The 22,274-nt window shown below is 41.1% G+C and overlaps 1 protein-coding gene across 1 annotated transcript; it reads left to right on the top strand.

The window, feature by feature from the left end:
- Nucleotides 1-5,953: 5,953 nt before the first annotated feature.
- LOC127466907 (uncharacterized) lies at nt 5,954-18,845 on the top strand. The gene is made up of 22 exons (XM_051778306.1): nt 5,954-6,122; nt 6,948-7,000; nt 7,969-8,061; nt 9,402-9,529; nt 10,258-10,401; nt 10,990-11,073; nt 11,583-11,750; nt 11,819-11,915; nt 12,012-12,235; nt 13,006-13,159; nt 13,232-13,440; nt 13,528-13,645; nt 13,791-13,996; nt 14,456-14,573; nt 15,092-15,261; nt 16,014-16,087; nt 16,165-16,292; nt 17,068-17,257; nt 17,680-17,821; nt 18,406-18,502; nt 18,622-18,700; nt 18,791-18,845. The coding sequence occupies exons 3-21, from the start codon at nt 7,974-7,976 to the stop codon at nt 18,693-18,695; spliced, it is 2,613 nt and encodes an 870-aa protein (XP_051634266.1). The 5' UTR covers nt 5,954-6,122; nt 6,948-7,000; nt 7,969-7,973; the 3' UTR covers nt 18,696-18,700; nt 18,791-18,845.
- Nucleotides 18,846-22,274: the final 3,429 nt, after the last annotated feature.

Below are 22,274 nucleotides of genomic sequence, written 5' to 3' on the forward strand. Positions count from 1 at the left end.
CCTGGCCCAAACCAGGCCACTGCCAAACTATAAAGTGTCCATGCAATTCCAAAATGAGCAGTACTGGTATACTGCCATCCGCTACCATGGTACCTCGTGGAAGCTGTGGTTCAGTTGCTGAATATCTTTGGTTTCACTCCACAGGGTCTCTTGCCTGGCAACATCTTCCAGGATGCTTGAAGACACCAAAATACATTGCAGATGGGGAAGTCTGGTAGGGGAATTTGGCCTACTGTGGAGAGAGGGGTGATCACAGAATCAGAGAATCATTTAGACTGGAAAAAACCTTTAAGCCCAGCAAGTCCAATCCTAAAGACGTTTAGTCTATAATCTCCAGATGAAATCACAGAACCTCAAGAGATTTCAGCCCAACAAGTGAGTTGGGAACACATTCGCCAAGCTTTGAGAGCCTAATCAGAAGCTCACCAAAATCAAAGAGGATCAAATTGTTGTTCATTCAAGACAGCAATGTTAAAAATTAGACTTAATAAATAAGCATAAAAGCGTATTTAAATAGATTACAATTAGACTTACAAGTTAAATTTTATAAAGATACTCTGGGAAAATTCTCTTGATTCTGTATTGCTTCATTTTGACTGCTCAGAAGACATGGATTTACTTGAACAAATGGAATAAATCTGTTTATTTGTTGGAGATTACAGACTATTTTCACTTGCTATCTTTGCTGCTACAAAGTCTAATTAGTACTGGTGTATGTTTGTGCATCAAAGAAAATTTCCTACCTTCTTACAACACCAAAGACTTACTAACCAAATTAGTAAAGTATATTGCAAGATCTCTAAGACTCTATATAAATAAAGAGGGGATTCCAAATCGGTGAAATAATGAGTATAAATCCAGAGAAGTATTGAAAGTGACCAAAGAAAAGAAATCTGTCTGAAGAAAAGGAGGATTGAGACTGACAATTCTCTAAAAATACAAAAAGATTCCGTCTGTATGCCCCGTCTGCATAACAGGAGCTGCTTTATGTGTCCATTACTTTGAGGGATATAGATGTGCAATAGCATCTTCAAATATAGACAAAGACAGAGAACGAGAGGGAAAAGTAAAATGTGTTTGCCTATATTTGAAATAGAACTAGATCGCAATTGTATTTTCAATTTCGGAACAAGTAATTCTTTCCTTTTTTATTACAGTCATCAAGTAACCATATATAACTACATTTAGACAAAGAGAGGGTTGTATGGGGGCAGCAATTATTAATGGACATCACTGAATGATAAATAAAGAGCTAGCTCAGAACTGGTATTCACTGCACACAGATGTCTGGACCATGGGCAGATGTCTTAAATCGTCTACACAAAGCGCTTTTGTGCTATCACAGTGATCTAAATTGCTTTGCATTTGGTTCCAGACATTTCCACCCACTGCTCTCCACCACACATAAATTCCTATTCTCAAATCCTAACTGGGCTTCAAGGGCCAAATTACTTCCTAGTATAACTCTTTTGAGTAATTTAACTCAGTTTTATTGATGCAGGCAAACTTTGAGTCTGGTTTTCTCAATTGCAGGAGATCTCATACACACCTCCGTAGGTTATGATCCTGGTTCTGGGGAGGATATCCACTACTCCTGAAGCTCCATGTTGAAGGAGACAAAAGGATGAGCAGGAAGAAGGTGAGGTGATGACACGGCTTCTTGCATGCTCTGTGTACAAACCAAGGTGCGCTTCACAAGACATTATGGTCGTGCTCAACACTCTGGGGGGAGAGACTTGCTTTAAACATCCTGCTGTACCCTGTTTAGAAAAGAAAAGGACTACCAGAGCCTACCTTCCAAAGCTTTAGCTCAGGATCTCTTTCTTTTTAAATGTGCTGGTCCCTGTTTTAATCTGTGAATTGTCAGCTGTCAATCATCATACCTTCTGCCCTTGACTACAGGGGAGCTCAATGAAAACCACCCATAACTCCGAGACAAGCAGTTTCCTGACTCTCTGGGGATCTTAAGACCTACTGCACTCCCACAGCAGGACTGTGCTTAACTGCAAATCAAGTCAGTGATGATTTAGGAAATCATTCACATCCCCAGAGGAGGCATATCTTGCAGCAGAGACAGCCCAGCATAAGTTGCTGAGTTTTAGTTAATGGCCTCATTCTATCTAATGTGTCTGCTCTTGCAGATATCACTTACAGATGAACTGTGTGTTTTCTGTCTCTCCATATCTTTTTACATGGAAAATGTTTGAAATAGGCTAGCACATAAACACACTGTCTAGGAACAGATTCATGGGAGGAGAAGGAAACAGAGAGACAGATGGACTAGTAGTTTGAGTACCTTATTTTGCACTGCAACCCTGTAAGAAAATCAGGGATATATTTCCTGGTGGACATTTTACAAGGGTCACTTTATAAGGGTGAGATTACAAAATTGTTTTCAGTTTTACTATTCCTATTAGCATAGAATTATCTTTTGTGTTAATTTAGCATGCATTTTTGCATGCAGTCAAAATAGCTTTCGAGGTGTACTTAACAGACATATTAGATTGTATGGACCTCCTTTTCTCCTTCTTGCTCTCTGCTTGCTGTGGGAGAGCTATCAGTCACCAGATAAAAGACTGGTATAATTAAGATATTCTGTTACCTTCACATAGTTGTTAGTACTGAAAGTGTGCATAATACTATGTCCTTTCTTCCTCTTCTTGATACTAATTGAGAGGCCAGAAGGAATTTCTTTTCTGTTATATTGGATATTTTGGCCATAGAGTTTGAATAAAGCATTTTAGATTTCAGTAATCTTTAGAAAGTAAAACTGCGACAGACAAGACTTCTTCTTGCATTTTAGTTAAGTCAGCTGGTAATTCAGGTTTTGTTGAATATGAATCTCAGATTTATGTGTTATTGTATTGCCTGAAATCATAATTATGGTCCAAGACATGTGCTGCATACTAACAAAAATTAAAACCCCTCCACAACAACCCAGAAACATAAAAGTGTTAAGGAATTAATCTACATTTGATTGGTAAAAAAAAAATGAATAAATAAATAAGGAAACAAAGAGTGTCTATGTGGGTAAACTAGATAGGTAATGCTTTCAGTAACACTGTGATAAGGCTGTGTTGTAGCAGGATAATTCTTCTCCCTTTCCAGTGTATGGTTGCTAGTTATCATGATCCTGTTTAAATTGCACAGAGGGAATAAGACACCTCAAGATTCTACTTTGCCCAGTAACCTCAGCCTGCATGAGAGCATTGGCAGGTCGAAGGATTAGGGGAAACATGGCTGGAATCTGTTTGGGTTGAAAAAACACAGGCAACCTTGGCACTTACCGTGTGTCAAGGTTACCATTATTTGGGATGTACTTGTCAACAATGAAGATCTGCTTCAAGTGTTAAGTGGAGTTGAAGAAAACTGGAGGAAATCTGAGGCACTTTCCTGGTGGTACCTAAAATCAAGTTTTGGAAAAGTGGAATAAACTTTTTGTAGTATTGTGAAAGCACACTGCACAGTAAGATAAAGCCATAATTCAAATGGTCTCAGCTCCAACAATAACAAACAGGGACATGCTATCCAATATTTAAGCCCTGACTACCTGATCATGGGTTTATTTAGTATAACCCATTATTTATATAGTATCCTTGTTGGCTAGTGCTTCTCAGGAAAACTCTCTGTAAAGTTAAAAATTTATTGTATAGGGAATTTCAGAAGAAAACAACTGCAACACAAACCAGCTGGGGATAGCACTTGTTTCTGGAGTAAAATCCAGCATTTTGGAGCACAGCAAACTTTGGGTTTCACATTCAGTTAACTTTTTTTATACTTTTGAAGATGTGGGACTAGTGTAATGAGGTTATCCGTGACAGCAGCACAAATACACGTCTATTTTAAAAGACCGTTTGCGATCTGGTTTATGTTTAAGAACGAATCCTGAGCAGCAGCAGCTGCCCCGGCTCCGCTCCCGGGAAGGTACCGGAGCGGAGGGAGCAGCTGGAAGATCCTCCGGCTCCCTCTCCAGGACATCGAGGTTAATTACAAATAAATCCTCCAGACCTGCGGCTCCTGCAGCCTTCTCATGGGTAATGGAGTGAGCAAACCCCAAATGTCACAGGCATAAGCTTAGGACAGAAGAATCCCCAATATAAGGTTAGTCTCGATAGCAAACATATAGTGAGAGAGGGATGTGGGCAATTCTGAGCACTTCTTAGAAATTGCTGTCAAGCTTCTCTTGGCAAAGGTGTTTCTAACAGAAGAACAACACATGCTGACACAGAATCACAGAATCATGGAATTATTTGAGTTGGAAAAAACCTCTCAGATCATCGAGTCCAACCGTTAACCCTGCACTGAGAAGTCCATCACTAAACCATGTCCTTAAGTGCCACATCTACATCCTTTTTAAATACCTCCAGGGATGGTGACTCAACCACTTCTCTGGGCAGCCTGTTCCAATATTTGGCAACCCTTTTGGTAGACAAATTTTTCCTGATATCCAATCTAAACGTCACCTGGGGCAACTTGACATATGAAAGATAAGTATTCCTTGAATCTTGGTAAAGCTTCTACAAAATAGATGCATGCACAAAAAAAAAAAAAAGGAAATTAAAGGGTTTGAGAAAATGACAGCTGAACTGAATTATGACCAAGAGAAGGAATACTGAATCCTAGCACACTTTATTACATAAACAACATTGCATATTGCAGCTATGCTGTTGATGTGGCTATAATTACACACCAATAGTGCTCAACACTTACAGACAATGTGAATGGAGACCACACTAACCCCTGTGCTCACTCTGTGACCTGGCCACCTTCTGACCAGCAGCAGCTCAGCTTAGCAACTCCAGGAACATTGCACTCCCACACATCACTTATGGTGACCAGAGTGCGCTCATGCTGATGGTGAGAAACCATCACTGATCTGGGCTCAGGGCCAAAGGTATAACTTCTCTGCCTTCAGCATGTGGCAAAGGCAGGGTCTTTTTCTCAGATCTCCTTGTGGTCAGATTCACTTCTCTGCAGTTCTTGGGTTAATTTTCTCCAAATTTGAGGATGATTTCTGCTCTAGGTGTGACACAGATCACCTAATAAGAGAGTTCTTCATTTAGTTTGTGACACCCATCAATCTCCGTGTTCCCTTTTACTGTTAGTTTAGATATCTTACCTTAAAGGTTAACAGTTCCTTCTCTATTTTGTTAATCCAATTGCCTTAAAACTGTGTTTTATACATTTGCCTCTGGCAGACTTCAGCTGTCCAGGGAAGGCTATGCAAAATCCTCCACAGAGGAGACAGGGTGTATTGGCTTTGAGTGGCAAGATTTTCACAGCAGAGGGGCTACAGTGGTGGCTTCTGTGCGAAGTTGCCAGAAGCTTGGCTTCTCCCATGTCCGGCAGAGCCAATGCCAGCCAGGATGGACCCACTGCTGACCAAGGCCGAGCCTGTCAGTGATGGAGGTAAGTGCCTCTGGGATAACAAAGTTAAGAAGAGGAAAAAGACCCTATGCAAGTGCAGCCACAAGAGAGGAGTGAGAATATGTGAGATCAACAGCCCTGCAGACCCCAAGGTCAGTGTAGAAGGAGAGGCAGGAGGTGCCCCAGGCACCAAAGCAGAGATTCCCCTGCAGCCCGTGGTACAGACCTTGGTGAGGCAGCTGTGCCCCTGCAGTTCATGGAGGTCAAGGGGGTCACAGAGATCTACCTGCAGCCTGGGGTAGGTTCATGCCCAAAGGAGGCAGTGACCTCATAGGAAGCCCACACTGGAGTAGGCTCCTGGCAGGAACTGTGGACCATGGAGAGAGGAGGCCTTGCTGGAGAAGGGTTGCTGGTAGAACTTGTGACCCTGCAGGCATCCCATGCTGGAGCAGTCTGTGCCTGAAGGACTGCATCCCGTGGAAAGAGATCCACGTTGGAGCAGTTTGTGAAGAATTGCAGCCCATGGGAAGGACTCGTTGGAGAAGTTCATGGAGGACTGTCTCCTATGGAAGGGACCCCACACTGGAGCAGGGGAAGAGTGTGAGGAGTCCTCTGAGGAAGAAGGAGTAGAGAGACAACATCTGATGAATCAACCACAGCCCTCATTCCCTGTTACCCCTGTGCTGCTGATGGGGAGGAGAGAGAGAAACTGGGAGTGAAGTTGAGTCTAGGAAGAAGGGAGGGGTGAGGGGAAGGTGATTTTAAGATCTAGTTTTTGTGTTTTATTATCCTAGGTTGATTTGATTGGCAATAAATTAAGCTAATTTCCCCAAGTCAAGTCTGTTCTGCCCACAGCAGTCGTTGGCAAGTGATCTCTCCCTGTCTTTATCTTAACCCATGAGCCTTTCCTTATATTTTTCCTCCACTGTCCAGCTGAGAAGGGCAGTGACAGAGAGGTTTTAGGGAACACCTGCAACTCAGCCAGGGTCAGCCCACCACACAGTAACTCCAAAACAGTGGATTACCTCATGATTTACCACAACAGCACCAATTATCCTATCCCCTGAAAACCTCATAGTTAGGAACTGGCAACCATATAAAAATAGGGAGACCTAGGGACCAAAATAGGAGCAGATTTAATCAGTAAAGCCAATAATCAGGTGATGTGCATTAGAGGTTCATAATTAGGAGGGTAAACAGCTGAGAAGGAGTTTCGTCAGTATAAACCAAGACTGAGAAGTCAGAAGGGTTTTGATTTCTATGCAAAGCTTCAAATCACAAAGGTGATTTTTGTTTGTGTGGGACTATAAAGGAAAAAAAACCACAAGTAGATGCTGAGCAAATGCACAATGAAGCTGAGGCTGGTGCAGAGGTGAGAACTCCATGGCTGCTAAACATAAGTGGTCTTACCTTTTCTAGACGTGACTATGAATATCCCTTTTTCTGATTTCTGAGTCTAAAGTTCTTGCTCTAAACGTCATAGTAGTATAAGATTCAGACTAGATCCTTCTAAGCAAGAAATGTGTTAGCAAGCTGTTATCACAGCTGAAGCTGCTGCTAATCCCTGTCTTCTTTTGCAGGTTGCTACTAATAGGTATATTCATCTCTGAAGTATGGACCCAAGACAGACTAGGTAATGCTGCTATAAACTGATTTCACATCAGTTTCCAGGCTTTTGCGTAGGTGATATATGTGTTTATGTGCGTGTTTCTGAAGAGTCTGAAGCTCTTGTGGCAGCTTTACTTGCACGTTTCCCTGAGAAGTTCCAAACACGCAGGGTTCTACTTGTGGACATTCTTTAGATTTATATATTGCCATATTAAGCAAATGCTTCCACTTCCTGACTCCAGTAACAAGTACTGAATACTTGCTTCCTGCCTCTAAGAGGTTTGAGAGCTGTAGCCTGGTTTATGCTGTGGTCATGGCTTGGGACTGGAGCTTCTTAAGCCATCTTCTTTGCTCCTGTGTGGTCTTTTCCCAGTATGAGGAGCTGGCTTCTGGTACTGGTACTTGGGCAAGTGTCCAGAGTAGGCTAATGGACAGCTGATGTGGCTGCTTCCTACGCAAACTGACTTGTGGCTCCTCTTGTGAATAGATGTGTAGAGATGGAGGGGTTTTTGTTGGGGTTTTTTTGTTGTTGTTGTTTTGTGATTTGTTTGTGGGTTTGTGGTGGGGTTTTTGTTTTGTTTTGTTTTTTTTTTAATTTGGGATTTTTTGGTTTAGGGGTTGGTTTTTTTTCTTTTCAGGAATGTGTGGGACTTTCATATTCTGTTTTATTTAATTTAAGGTGTTCAGATGGGGGCAGCCAATCTAGTACCTTTTTGACCCTGTTCCAAAATCCTGTTTCCATGACTGACTGACTGTTGCAGGCAGCATTGGCAGATGATCAGGCACAGTTACTACTAGGATACTAATTTCGGGGCTAGCTTTTATCCTGGAATTATTGCCACTATAAACACAATCTCTATCACTTCCTGACCAGAGATGCTAGTGTATGACTGTCACAACACTGACTTTATAGAGCAATCTGGGAAGCAGCAGATTTGTTTGTATCATATTTTCAATCTCCTACATACCAGCCTTTCTATGCATTGAATGCAGGACCCATGAGATTGGAGTGCTTGGGGAACCTTCTGCGGATAACATTGAGTGCAGAATACTTTGAGGACAAATACTTATCTTTTTCTGTTGTTGGTAAGTTGATATAGAAGAACTTGGAGGGGGAATTACACATGGTGAAATGTTTAAAGTTCTCTGAGGTCCTTCTATACTAGAATCCCCTGGATTATTTTAATGTCATAGGACTTAGTAGGTTAGACCTTGTTTTAAGTAAAGCCAAATGATACCTTGATTTCTGTATAACCTATCCTGTAGACTTGTTCTGTGATAATTTAGCCATGAGTAGACTTGGTATTGCTACCTTTGAACTCAAATTAAAATGTGTACAGTAGTTTCTAGGCATATCAATGCCAGTGTATTTCCTTCCTGAAGTTCTCCAATAACAGTACATACTATTCTGAAAATTCACTACTTGAAGCTGGCACTACATTACTGACTTTTGCATTAGTGGCTTTTCACCTTCTTGGCTTACAGCTTGGTGGAGCCAAATAAATACTTAATGAAATTTAAGAAAAATTAGCTAGGCCCTCTAGCTATGGGATTAGTAGTCAGCAAGTGATGCATTTGAGTGAAAAGTGCCACAGAATGCCCTGAAAGGGCACAGCGAGATAGCTTTTAGGCTATAAACACCTGCTCTAAGATATTATATGTATAAAATGTAAATGTGGCCTTGAACTAGTTCTCCATACTAATTATCTGCCTAACTATGTATAATCCATAACATCCAGTTTTCTAGAATGTTAACTTTTGTCAAAAAACGTTTGAAATATTTTCTTTGTTTAGGCACCTTCATTCATATACAAAGACACTGCAGCTGCAATTATATACATCTTAAAAGCATAAAGCAATTATTTTTGGAAGAAAAAAATCCCAAAACAACTAAACCAGAAAATTGATAAAAAGCTCAAAATCACAAAGACAATTTGGTAGACTAAAAAAAATCCAAGCTGTTCATCATCCTGGTAGATTGTCTCCTGAAAACTCTGCTGACCAGGCAGGCAGAAAAACATGGGCCTGTGCCAGCCACAGGTCACCTCCTGGTGTTGCTAGGTTGTTGTCTGTCAATCCTGACAGCTTTGACACTGATGACCTAACTGACTGTTCTGAGATTACTGTGGGGTTTGCCCCTTTAGGATTTAATCTTTCCACGTTGGTGATTTTGGTTTGTTTGGTTTTTTTCCATCTCCAGTTCTTGAGCTTCAAGTGTTCCCCGTCCTAGCATGTCTAAAATTTTACCTGTCTTTCTTTCCATAGACTTTGTCTCAGCTCTCTTTGCAGTTCTCTGAGCCCAGGATATACAGCTGGGCTGTATGAGAGCAGGTTCAGCTGAACTCTGGGGCAAGGGCAGGTTGCTCAAGGAGTTTGCAGAGCAGAAGTTATACATGTTAATACAGCTCTTCACTAATTGCCCGTAGATCAGTCTGGCATAACCTGGGAGCTGGATGAGGCCATGGCAGCACAGTGTGGCTATACAGTGACTTACAGCAATTGGAGTAGCATTGAGTTTCGTGCTTCTGCAACAAGCTGCCATGCTCACTTAGAGGTAAGTCTGTTATAAACACTTGGACCATAGTGCTGTTATATATGACCTTTATGTAAAAGATGACAAAATTATTGATAGGCATTAATTGAAGTGTCATAATGTCTTGAACATCTATTAGCAGAAAATTATTGAATTCTTTTCAAATTTATCCAGAGATCTGAGTATATTCCATGGTACTGATTTTTGGATGGCCTACAGATGAACACATGGAGTATATCATGTGCCCTTGAAGGGCAACTGTTTCCTTTTGGAATAAGGAGTTCTGTCTGGCAGCTGTGTTGCACTCTGCCCTAATATTGTTTAGTGTCTGAGACAGCTCAGGGTAAAAACTCAAGCTTAGGCTGTTTTGTTTTGCTGGCTCATTGCTACTATGTCAAAATCAGCTATAGTCTAGGTTTGGTTGATTTTTTTTTTTCTTTTTCTTTTTTTTTTTTTTTTGTTGTTGTTGTTATTTGAAGTTTGGTTTGATTTTTGGTTTGTTTGGGGGTTTTTTGTCCAATTCTGAGCCTTGCAAAAGGACAAAGGTGCTGCCCAAAGTATTTTTGTTGCTATATACATATATCTTATGGAGTTCAGTTGAAAGTGATAATGCTTCACTATGGAGTCATGCTTTTCTACTGAGGCTGGTGGGTGAGTGTTGTAATTTACTTTTAGGTCATGAGAGTAGGCGGTGCCTAACTAGGAAAAAAAATCAGAGTGACGAGCAAATCTTCCCCTTGTCCATGCAGAAAGATGTATTCACAGTAACTATACAAATCAAAGCATCTCGTACTCCTGATATGAAAAATGCTACATCTCATCTGAAAAGTGCAAGTTGCCATTATGGTCCATGGAGTTTGAGAGAGTTAGTATGTGAACGTAACTACATGGAGGTAAGTACTTATGAGAAAGTACTAAAAGTAAAGAGGTAAGTACTGTAAGATGTTCTCATGGATTTTCTTTCCAATACATATTCCTAGCATCCAATCAGCTTCAGACTGCTCCACCATGAACAGATCACTAGTGAATGCACAGCATGCTGCTTGAGTTTAGTGATGCTTTTATATTATGCTTGTATAGCCTACTTGTGAGCCCTAATAGCTAATAGAGTTGTGAAATGGTATGCAAATGGTTAAGCTAATGGATTGAACTCACTAAATATTGCCTCAACAACTCCATGTATACTTTCTGAAGGAAATTTACCTGCTGAATTTGCTGAAGAGGAATGCAGAGGTGGAAATAGACTCCTCTTGGAAGAGGACATGGGAGTCAAGAACAAACTCCTGGTCTTAACTAATAGAAATTAGAATACAAGCAGAAAATAAAAAGAAACTGAAATTAAGCAGACTGTAGATAACACATAACATGATGGCATCTCCATCTAGGAAGTGCTGATTTCTATTGAAAACAACTTGTAGGGTGTTGAAGACAAGGAAACAAGTGCTATCAGCAAACCCCTTACAGATGCTTTTTTCCTTCAGGTTTCTGTCAGGAAGGAGGTTCCACAGCCTATAAAAGACTTCATTCGAGATGCACCTGAGGACTGGAGTCTTGTCTTTCCAGAAGTAAAACTACAGGTTTTCTTCCTAGTGAAAGCTAGTGCTACCTCTGGCACAACCATTCCTCTATTCTATAACCACACAATACAAAATGTCCTTTCAAAAAGTACTTAAATAGGAAGAGGAAAACTGTACCAAGTGGTTTTAGTATATTTGTATAGGTTAGAAATATAGGCAGCTGTAGACTATGTCTCCAAGGAAGAAATCAAGTCTTCCCCAGGTAAGAGACTGTGCAACAAAAACTGTCTTTAAGACCCCATGGCCCAGAAGAGAACTGTGGAGAGTTTTTTTGTTCTTGGACCCTGTATTTGCAATGCTGCAGTGCAATTAATCTGTTGCTCTTCACATGGAAAGTCTTTGGGGTGTGTGTGTGAGGGTAAAGCTGGAGGGGTATCCCACTAGAAGTATTTAAAGGCAACAAAACTGCTGGGCAATTCAATATAATAAGTTATTAGATATAGTAAATCTGCTGCTTTGAACATCATGTTTAAACTATTGATGAATTTCTCTGGCAGGCAAAATCAGAAGAAACCTCAATATGGCAAATAGTATTTCATCAGCCAGAAGTAAAAAAGGCTCTGCTTGTGAGCGATGCTTGGAGTGCAGGTTATGGACTCAACACCACAGACACCAGGGTTGTGCTGCGAATACCACACACTGCTGCACAGGTTCAGCTGGTTGAGGTTGGTATGCTCCTGCTGGCCCAGCAAGCTGCCAGGCTGTGCAGGTCCAACCAGATCTCTTCCTACAGGATCAGGGAATCAACTTTTCTGTGGTGAGATCCAGTACATTTTACAAACATCAATGGATGATCCTGATGGTGGACACTACTGTGGCATGTCCTGTAGGTAAGAAATGTGGTACCCTTCTCCAGTGCTGAAATGTGCAGGGAAAGGCTTAAAACTAGAGTAATAAGCTGACAGCTTTCATATCTTGTCCCTAAGGTGGTGGGGATTACACTAACAAAACAATCACCTGGACTGTTCCAAAGTATTTTCCACTACTCTCTGCTGGAGCAACTAGCTTTAAGGATGTGCTTGTGGAAGCTGGTGTGGATCTACACAAACTCTCTGCTAAAGAAATGGCTTCCAGGAAATATGTGTTATCGAATGACTTAAATGCAATTATGATGAAGATTCCAATAGGTGCAGAGGGAGGCTATTATAAGGTTAGTGACTTACATTAGGTACTGGGAAGCAATATTCTGGCTTTTGGGGTTTTTTTGTTGTTTCTGGGTTTGTTTGTTTTTTGAGGAGGAATAATTCTTCATCTCGTTCCTTTCAAATGAAGGATGGGCATGAGGGAGAACAAAGGATTTATTAAAAACTCCAGAAGCCCTGACCAAAGATAGCTTTTGTAAGCACCACTTTATGAAGAATTTCTTTTCTTGCAAACACAGATGGACACAATCCTACACAGAACTATTGATTTGTCTCTTTCCTCGGGCTAACACAGAGCTTTCACCTATTAGTCCTGATGTCATACTCCTTGGAGACAGTCCTAACAGGACTGTAAAGCATGCAATGGGTTCCGTTGTATTTTACACAGACCACTTAAGAGAATGGGAACAACCCATTTGTCCAGCAGACCGTGTGATATTAGGATGGGCTGAGACTATACATCTAAGTCTAGTTGTTTGGAGTGAACTGAGTTCTGGGCAAATATAATAACTGAAGTTCCAAGGAAGTTGCAGGAGAAGCCCTCTCACTGTGAAATAGTCCCCTGCTGCTTTGAAACTTGGGAGTGGGAGGCAATTTTCCAATGGAAACCTTCTGAGTATTCTGAGGTAATCTAAATTCACAGGGATACAAAAGTTCATGATTCCTGAGCAGAGAAGAGTAATTGCTTGGAGCTATGCCTTTAGCTGACCTTGAGACGCTTCAATATAACTTTATGTAAAATCATGCTATACTAAAGGGTGCTGGTTTGAAATTCTAGACTTCTGTGAGCAGTGGACAGCTTGGGAAAAAATACACCATCAACCTGTTCCTGGAACACCAGTGGGAAGACAACAAATGGGGACTAACTAAACATACATTCATCAAGGAAATAGAAACACCATTTGAACAAGTAGAACTTGCTATAACCAACAGTAAGTAGCTGAACATTGAATTTATTCAAGTTTTTGGTACTCTTAAGAGCTTAATGTTATTTTCCTTTTCAGATTCAAATCTGAGTACAAGATTAATGAATGTGACAGTGGGAACATTCCTTCCAGATGTGGAGCTTATGAACCTAACCATTGAGGGAGTAACTCTTGCTGTACCTCAAGCTGTTCAGCATGGATATATAATACACAGGACCAGATATTCTAATGGAAGCAAAGCATACATAATACAAGTCCCACTTGATGCCCCAAGCATTAAGAAAGAGGTGTGTACTAAGACACTGTGCCATATCATGGTATAGAGATGATGATATCACTTGGTGATTTTTCATGTCTAAATATGATTTTCCTAGTATGTGAGAGACAACATGAGAGCATACACCCTGAATGTCACACTTGCATTCATTACCCGTCCATCAAAGGAGACCTTCACTGTCCCAGTCATAACAGTGTCAGCTGTTAGAGATGCAGGTAAACTTAGTGGAACTTGGGCAAAACTGTACCAACCTGGCTATGAACTCTGCTATTAACTGGGCTACTTTCAGCTGTCAGTCCCAAATAACTGTGATAAAGTGATCACAGCTAGCATGCTGGCTGACTCTTGGCCCTCTTACAGTACTGCCCAGTGTGAGAGGATTTTGTGATGGGAGGAACCTTCATCTCATTATCACTCATGGGAATGTGGACCAAAACTGGCTACCCTTCATCTCAGACTGGCACCTGACCCCAGAGGCAGCACAGAAGTACAACTACAGTCTGAGGGACAATGGCACTCACTTGGCAATCTCTGTCCCTTTCCTTTCTCCCCATGTGAACTATGAGGTAAGGGTTCCAGCATGTGGCAATTAAAAGGCATGCTCCAGCTGTGGAATGTCAACATGATACAGTATGTCCTTGAAGGTGAAATAAGACTTCCCTTTGAGATAAACTTCAAAGGAATAATGGAGGATTATTTTCTGCCCTTGGAAAGAACACTTTAGTTTCCCTTGGTTAACGCTGGCAGAAATAGGCAAGAAAAAAAAACATGTTCTGCTTGTACTTTAAGGCTGAACACTTTTAAAGACAACTGTACACGCAGTGGAGTTTGCATTGCATTCTATTGCAAAACAACTGAAAAAGCTCACTGTGTAAGCTTCTGGATTAAAAAGATATAGCCTGAGAATTTGTCTTTGCTCAAGCACCATTACCTTTGCCTTGTCATAACCTGCCCTCTCAGTTTTTGAATGCTTTAGTTGAACAGTGTCTTTATTCTCTTGTTTAACCCATGATTTTCATCTCTAGGGCTTTCATACTTCTGGAATAAAAGCTTCACTCTACTTAACCTTGAAGGATGGCATCACCTTGGCTAATAGGAGGGACTTCTCAGTTTCCTGCAGATTTTCACCTTCAGAGCTAATACGTAATAGCATTTTGGGGATTAGCTATTAATGTTATTTGAGTTCCAAAACTAAGTCAAGTAGTCTGAAATGTTTCTAGGGCTTATGCTTGTATGCACTCTATTTGGCTGTCAGATTTTCTACCAATTAATATGCAACGAGGCAAGTCAAATTACATATTGTAGTGACTATCCTGCCTAGTATGGGAGCAAGGGAAGGAGGTGGGAAACTTTACTTCCCCTCACCTCCAACATCATGAAGCTTTTTTTTATAGGGTTTTTGTGGCTCTTTTGAGAGTTTAATGAAATGGGGTTTTTGGTGGGGCATGGGGAGAATCAGCATATAAATTAGTCATTCTAAAGTTACTCATCAGTGTTAAATGTCCTGAGTATTGGCTAGAAAAACCCTTTTGAAAGAGGGTAAGAGTTCCTTCTGAGCTGCCAAAGAACTTGCTGGAAAATCTGTGAAGAATCTCTTTATTGTTAGACTACAAAATGAGTTTGGGTCCTGATTTGTGTGAAAATGTAGATTTCTCTTTCAGAATGCCTGCCCAATGGCACTGTGATTATTACTGCAATAAAAATGGTAGGTATTGCAGACTTGGACATTAGTCTGCTTGTCTTGAGGGACAGACAGTGCAAACCCAGTCTAGTGACAGAGAAGACTGCAACCTTCAAGTTCAGTGTGAACACTTGTGGAACAATTAGAAAGGTAAGGATTTAGTCACATGAAGTTTATTCTGCACTGGAATGGGGTTACTGCTAGAATGGGCAGAGGTTCAGAGGTTCAGAGTTGAGCAGAAGCTGACTTTTTGTTAAGTAGTACATCTATGCTTTCTCTCCAAGGGTACTAAATTCAGTTGGGCAGAAGTTCTTATCTGGAAAAAAGAAAAAGCTTTTCAAGGTCGTAGGTGCTTTCTGAAACTAGCCTTCAGTTTGATGCCTCTGAGTTGTTTAGTAGGGGACTTGAATGCAAGTTTATGCTGTTGAGATATACTCATATGCCTTGCAGAAGCTGTTTAGGTGTTGCTAATGACTGTGTGGACAAAGACTAGTGTGAGCACTGTTGCTATACCTATGTACTGTATACATAGAAAACAGACAAAATAACATAAGATCAGAACACACTCAAATTCAGGTCATCATAAAAGCAACTTGTTTCTGTGGTGTTGCATCTCATTCTATACACTGATTCAGTGAACAGCTGATCCTTTTCTCAGGCCTTATGTACTCCCCTTCTGGGGTGTTATGTCATATTCGAGGTAATAATCTTTCTTGACTATGGCACATCTGCCTGCTATGGTCAACTTTAGTTCGGTAAACATAAGGCTGTTGGCTAGTCTGGCCATTTCTAAGTGTTCTCTGCTCAGTGCAATCTGCCAGTTAAGGGATGTAGAATTTGTGTCAAACACAAAGTAAACTCTAATGGGATTGTCCTGTTTGTAATGGTGTGTATCTTTTCAGTTCAACAGCACGACTATGACATATGAGAATGAGGTACTCTATTTCAGACCTGGCAATGATACACCAGTATACAGGTAAGTGTCATTCCCTAGAAGAAGGTTGTATGTGTTATTTTGGTTGTAAAAATCTAATGTTAAACCTCTTCTCTCAGGCTGGCATTTGTCTGCTCATATGCAGTCAAGCAGGTTGTTGATGTCCGATACGAATCTAAGAAGAACCCACTGCCTCATGTTAAGCCAGGGTTTGGCTCTCTCGCTCTTTCGCTGAAGCTCTTCAAAGGTAACATTTACGATTAGACTGTATAGAATCACTGAATGGCTGAAGTTGGAAGGGACCTGAAGGTGATCTTATCTATCCACTCTGCTCAAGCAGGGTCACCTAGAACAGGTTGCCCGGGACTATTTTGAATATCTTAAAGGATCAGGTGAAAACCTTTTTAAGGCCTCTAACAGGGGTTTTCCATTCCAGAATGCAGATAAATGGCCAAATAACTGTAGTGGAACAGACCTAGCATCACTGATGCATGTATGGTTTTTCCTGCTTGGTCTGGGCATGATACGAGTTTTGTGTAGTGGCTGTGATGTCAGCTTCTCTCTCCTATCATTTCTTAGGTGGCTTAGCACTGACCAAAGTAGTTGCAACCTGTGCCAGAGAAAGAAGCTACGTGCAACACTGCTGTAAAATAATACCTATAATAGCAGAAAGGGCTGACTGAAGCCTTAACCAAATGTTCACCCTGACTGGAGTGGCCTCGATGAATTTTTTTACTGTTTTTCCCTTCTCAGTACCTTTACCAAGACAGTTTTGAATTAGCATCTTAATCTAATGGATTTTTGCAACAGGAGTGTCTCAATTATGGATCCTCAATGCCAAGGAAAACAGTTGATTTTTGCTTTCATTGCTGGATTTTACTTTTCTGTCATTCTGTTTTGATTTGTTGTCCCAAATTTTGTATTACTGTGCCAGAGTAAATGGTGATGAAAAGAAGAGTGAAGCAGAAAGTTTCCAAATATTTCCTCTGCAAAACCAAAACTCTATCAATGCTCTCTTTTAGAGAAATCCTATTCAGAACCCTACCAGGAATCAGAATATCCTGTGGTAAAATACCTGAGAGAGGCACTGTATTTTGAAGTTGAACTGCTCCAGCCTAAAGATGCAAGACTGGACCTCAACCTGGATGACTGTTGGGCTACAAACTCCCAAAGCCAGGACAGCCTTCCACAGTGGCCCATCCTTATAAATGGGTAAGGAGGGCTTCCCTTCTCTGTTTGGTAACTGTTCAGTACAAAGTCCTGTACTTTAGGTGGGAGGAAAGGGGAAGAGGATAGAAGTCAGCTTGGATGCATTGTTCTGTCCTGATGGGCAGTGGCTGCTAGGCCATGGGGCCTGTGTTTGTGTCAGCACAGTGGCAGTGCCTTCTGGTGGCAGCAGGACATGGAGGTGACCAGAAGTGCTTCTAGCTAACAGCTTTCAGCTGGAAAGAAAGAACAAGAAATACCCCTGACTGTGGCCAAAAACAGGAATCATGAGCTGGGGAGGATCTATCCATTCCCCTGTGGGTCAAGGCAAACAGAAGGAAGGTCCCCTGTACCTCACCTCCTTGCTGTGTTTAAAGATCTAGTTGAAGGTTTAGATTAAGGACATTTTCTTTCACTTTCCCAAAAAGGTGTGAAAACAACAAAGACTCCTACAGAACTGTCTTCCATGAAGTTAATTATAGTCTCAGAGTAGAATTTCCTCAACACCTAAAGAGATTTGAAGTGAGGATGTTCACCTTTGTACAGAACTCAACTCTGCTACAAGAGCAGGTGAGATGTCTCTGTGTTCTGTTATGAGCTGTTGGCAGTCCCAACAGGTGAGCCTGGAGTGGTGCCTGCAGCCAATGCTGTGTAAGCCCTCAGGTGGCCAGGTGTGCCTGGGGCTATTGGCCATCTCCTTGAAGGCATAACGTTCTAAGAGGAGTGAATAAAGGCCAGCCACTTAAGTGTTCAGTTCATAGAACAGAATTATAGAATCATTTAGGTTGGAAAAGACCTCTAAGCTCCTCAAGTCCAACCTCTGACTGAATACCATCATGCCCACTAAACCATATTGCGGAGTGCTACATCTACTCATTTTTTGAACCCTCCCAGGTATAGTGACTCCACCACTTCCCTGGGGAGCCTGTTCCGATGCTTAACCACTCTTTCAGTGAAAAAAAAATTTTCCTAATATCTGACCTGAAGCACTCCTGGCACAACTTGAGGCCATTTTCCCCTTGTCTTTTTGTTAGTTGCCTGGGAGAACAGGCAAACCCTCACCTTCCCACAACCTTCATATCCTTTGGGGTCAGTACACATGGAATGCCAAATAAGACTTCCCTAAACATGATGTGAATATTCTTGTCTTGTAGCTGTATTTCCACTGCAGTGTGGTGATCTGCAACACCAAGCAACAGCCTTTAGACTTTCTTTGTCCAAGGAGATGCAATCCTGGGAAACACAAACTTGGTAAGAAAGCAGGCACTTCTCAAGTCACTTTGCTCAGCACTATGGCATGTGCTCTCATGAGCTGTGTCAGATGACAGTCTCTGCTGTACAGAGAATTAAAAGCTGAAATGTCTCATCAGCCCGCAGTGCAGAACCACATCTACATGGACAAGTGTCATCTGGAGCAGTGCTTTTTAGAAAGGAAAACAACTAGCATAGGTAGGCATCAATCTTAAATTACACTACTGAAACACCAGGCGTACTACTGTTGTAATGTAAGAGTTCTGTGTACTTCTCTTCTCCCTTCAGGTGACTGCACTGACTTCTGACAGAGACTAAAGAAGAACTTATTTTTGTGAAGTTGTAATTAGGTGATCTGAGTGAGCACAGCCTGCTGCCCAGATTCACAAATCAAACAATTTCAACAGCATCTGATGGGAAAATACACTGGCAGTGTCTACTGAGAAAGGGGTCTGCTAACCAGTATTGGATGTAACTGTGTTTGTGTGCTGCTCTCCTCTGTTCCTCTACAGCATTAGACTCTTAGTCTTTTGTGTGACTTGCATCTGACCTAGTCTGCTCAGCTAACATGTCCAAAACTTGTGTCACTTTGCAGTTGGAATCATCTGTTTTGGGGTAGGGGAGAAAGGTTGGCAGCAAGTGTGAAGTCAATTGAAATCACTTTGAGGGTTTTTTTTTTTTTTTTAAGCTTCAGTATGAGCAAAGGATTGCAGAGAGCTTAATGTCAGTAAGTGAAAGTGGGTTTTTTGGAGCAAGACGGGGATGAACACGCTTGATTCTGTAGTGGCTGTTGACAGAAAAGCCATAAACCAAATCTTGCAGGAGTGTTGTGGCTCTGCAATGTCAAGTTGCCTTCCCTAGGTGGAGTAAAATTGCTCACAGGTAGCACAGTGACTGCTTAGCTGAGTATGCTGTCAACCAACCTACACGAAAACGAGCTTTTAGTAAAGACTTGTAATAGAATCTGTGTATTATCATTACTACTATCTGCAAAGTGTTAAGGATTCTTACCTTGAGAACATTGATGCTTATGAGCTCCTGTCAGATTTTCCTGTCTCTTTTTTAATGGGAGAAAAATTTCTTCGTTTCTTCTTTGCTTCTGAACAGTGGTATGAAAACAGTTGAGATACAATATTTTATTTTCCTGTTCTAAGGAAAGATATTGCTTAGCATGAATCATTATCCCTTAGGCTAAATAGACAATAATGGGTGTCTGCTTTTTAACTTTATATTAAAGAGAATTGTACTACAGGGAATTTCTGTAAAGGCTAACTTGAGCAAGAAACTATTTTGTGAATCTATTTGCACTTTGTGAGAAAGCACGGCGTTGAAAAGATTGTATCTCTGTTGCTACAGTACCTGTATGGAGATCTCACTAAACAGTTTGTGCTACAATTACAACTCATATTTGTAAGTGTTGTTTGTCTTCCAGTTGCCTGCTAAGCACATCTGTAGTAGATATGATACTGTCATTTCTGGAAAAATGTGTGTGGGCTTCATGATAAGGATGTATCAAGGCCCTAACTCTGCATCAAGACTGGTTTTCCACAGAGGAGGCTACACACAATGTAGGCTGCCCCAGGCAGCCTGAGCCACTTTCTCCTCTCTTACAGCTCTGTGCGGGGCAAAATATATCAACTAGAGACTGCTGTGAGAACCAAGTATGCAGTTGGGCAGCCTGTTTCAGTACTGTTAACTCTGTCTCAGTTGTGGCTTCCTGGGTTTGCAATCCCTTTCTTCAAACCATGAATAAAGGACAACATCAATCAGTAATAGAAATCTGGTATTTACAATCTCGTCTAAGGCACTTTCATTTATTTTCATCCAAGGTGATACACAGGTGCACTGTGGCCCTACTGTTCAGCTCTTCTAAAACCTTTGTTTAGTGCCATTTTAAAGACGAGATGTGTAAAGGATCATCTTATCTATTAAACTTTTTGATATGTGGGAAAATTCAAGGACATTTCCCTCCATCGTTGGACTAGGATTTTTTTAGAACTTCTTGTCAGATTTTCCAATAATGTGTGAGAGACACAGAATCCATTTGACTATCAGTAAAATCTTTTAAAGACATGATGGTGATACTCTCTCTACCTCAGAGGTGTCTGTTTATACTAAAATTCAGGAACTGCCTTCCTGGTTATATATATATATAAAAAAAATCTTCAAGTGTTTTGTCAACACCTCTTTGCCTTTTAAGTGGATATTTTATGACCACATGCTTTTCCCCTGGTATTTGGGATGTTATTTTTATATCCCTGTTAACACGAGTTGAAAGCAGATCAATCTTCTTTGTTTATGCTTAATGTCTTCTTCAATTTCAACAGGTGAATGATAAAAGTATAAGGGAAAAGAGAAGTATGATGTGATTTGTTTTTACAGTTAAATAGGAACAATAACAGAAATGTACTGCAGATAGTTATTTCCATTTCAAATAAATGTTGATAAGTCACTGCTACACGTAACCTTATTATATCTCATCACTGACAGAAAAGTAGAGATCTCATCTTTACTATAGTCTACATTCAAAGACACGGCTACTATTTTAAAATTCTACTGCTTTGGTGATTTAAAGCAGCAACAACTTAACTATTAATACTGAAAAACTAGGAAAACTGGCATTTATTTTTTCTGGCCCAATTAATTTTCTTCTTTTTTGCATATTCCTTTGCTTTTTCTTTGAAATCACCATGTCTTCAGTAAATGCAATGCACCTCTTTCCAGAGGAAAATATGTTCTGACAATGATTGAGTGATTTGGGAAGCTTATGTTCAAGTTTTGGCTTCTGCCACAAGTTTGAGTCTTCAACTAGTTTCCCCCATATAATGTCTACTTTTATTTGTGCATGTGAGTCCAGAAACACCTAAATAGTGTTAGTTAGAATGCCAGAAAGGCATGTGCTTTGAAAGAAATGCTCTAAAGCATAAGTAAGCTGAATTTTTCTCTTTATCATGACACCAAGTACTGTAATAGAGCAAAGCTGGGCTCATGTTGCTGTGTAAAGAAGCAAAAAGTCAGGGGCTTGATCAGGGAGGAGATTCAGATGGACTTGATTCTATAGCATGTTATAAACAGGCTGCTCTACTGGGATCTGTGACTTCTTGCCACAATTGGGTTTCCTGTCTGTTAAATGCAATAATAGCATTTGTGGTTGCATGGCAGATAAGTTGGGGAGTAACAGTCAGATACTGGCTCCTTAGAAGCTGATGTATATGTGTATTCCTGTGGGGTATTTTTTAGCTACTGCCAGGCAGAGCTGGAGGGGATGGCTCCTGGCATCCCTAGTCAGAGGGGATGTGGAGCTGTGGCAGCTACCAGATAAGCAGCTCTCCCAAGGCATTGGATGAAACACAGTTGCAGGAGGTTTTCTTTGCCCCAAGCACACCTATGTGCAGCCCAAATGTGTCACCATAAAACCTCTTGGCACCTACATGGTGCTCCTAAGCATAGAATTTCAAAGAACTCTGTGTTCAGGCAGCCCCAGGCTCCCCTCTGCTTTGGGGGCTGGGGGGGGGGGGGGGGGGGGGTGAGTTCTGTGGCTTACAGAGCCAGGGCTTGCCCAGGGAGTTCCTTCCATGTGTGATCCTTTAACCAGGGAGAATATTCTCTCCAAGGTACTTATTCTTCCCCCTCAGAAGGAATTTGGCCTGCTTGCCAGCTTCTGGGGCTGTGTCTAGATATTAGTGCTGCTGGCAGGCAACACACTGCTGCATTATTTATATAGGGTCAGCAGAGAAGTTGTCATACTCCTGGATTCAGGTGGAAAGCGTGC

This window comes from Manacus candei, unplaced genomic scaffold, assembly GCF_025592945.1.
Source record: "Manacus candei isolate 608988 ecotype Guabito, Panama unplaced genomic scaffold, ASM2559294v1 h1tg000011l, whole genome shotgun sequence".
In the NCBI taxonomy this organism is placed as follows: Eukaryota; Metazoa; Chordata; class Aves; order Passeriformes; family Pipridae; genus Manacus; species Manacus candei.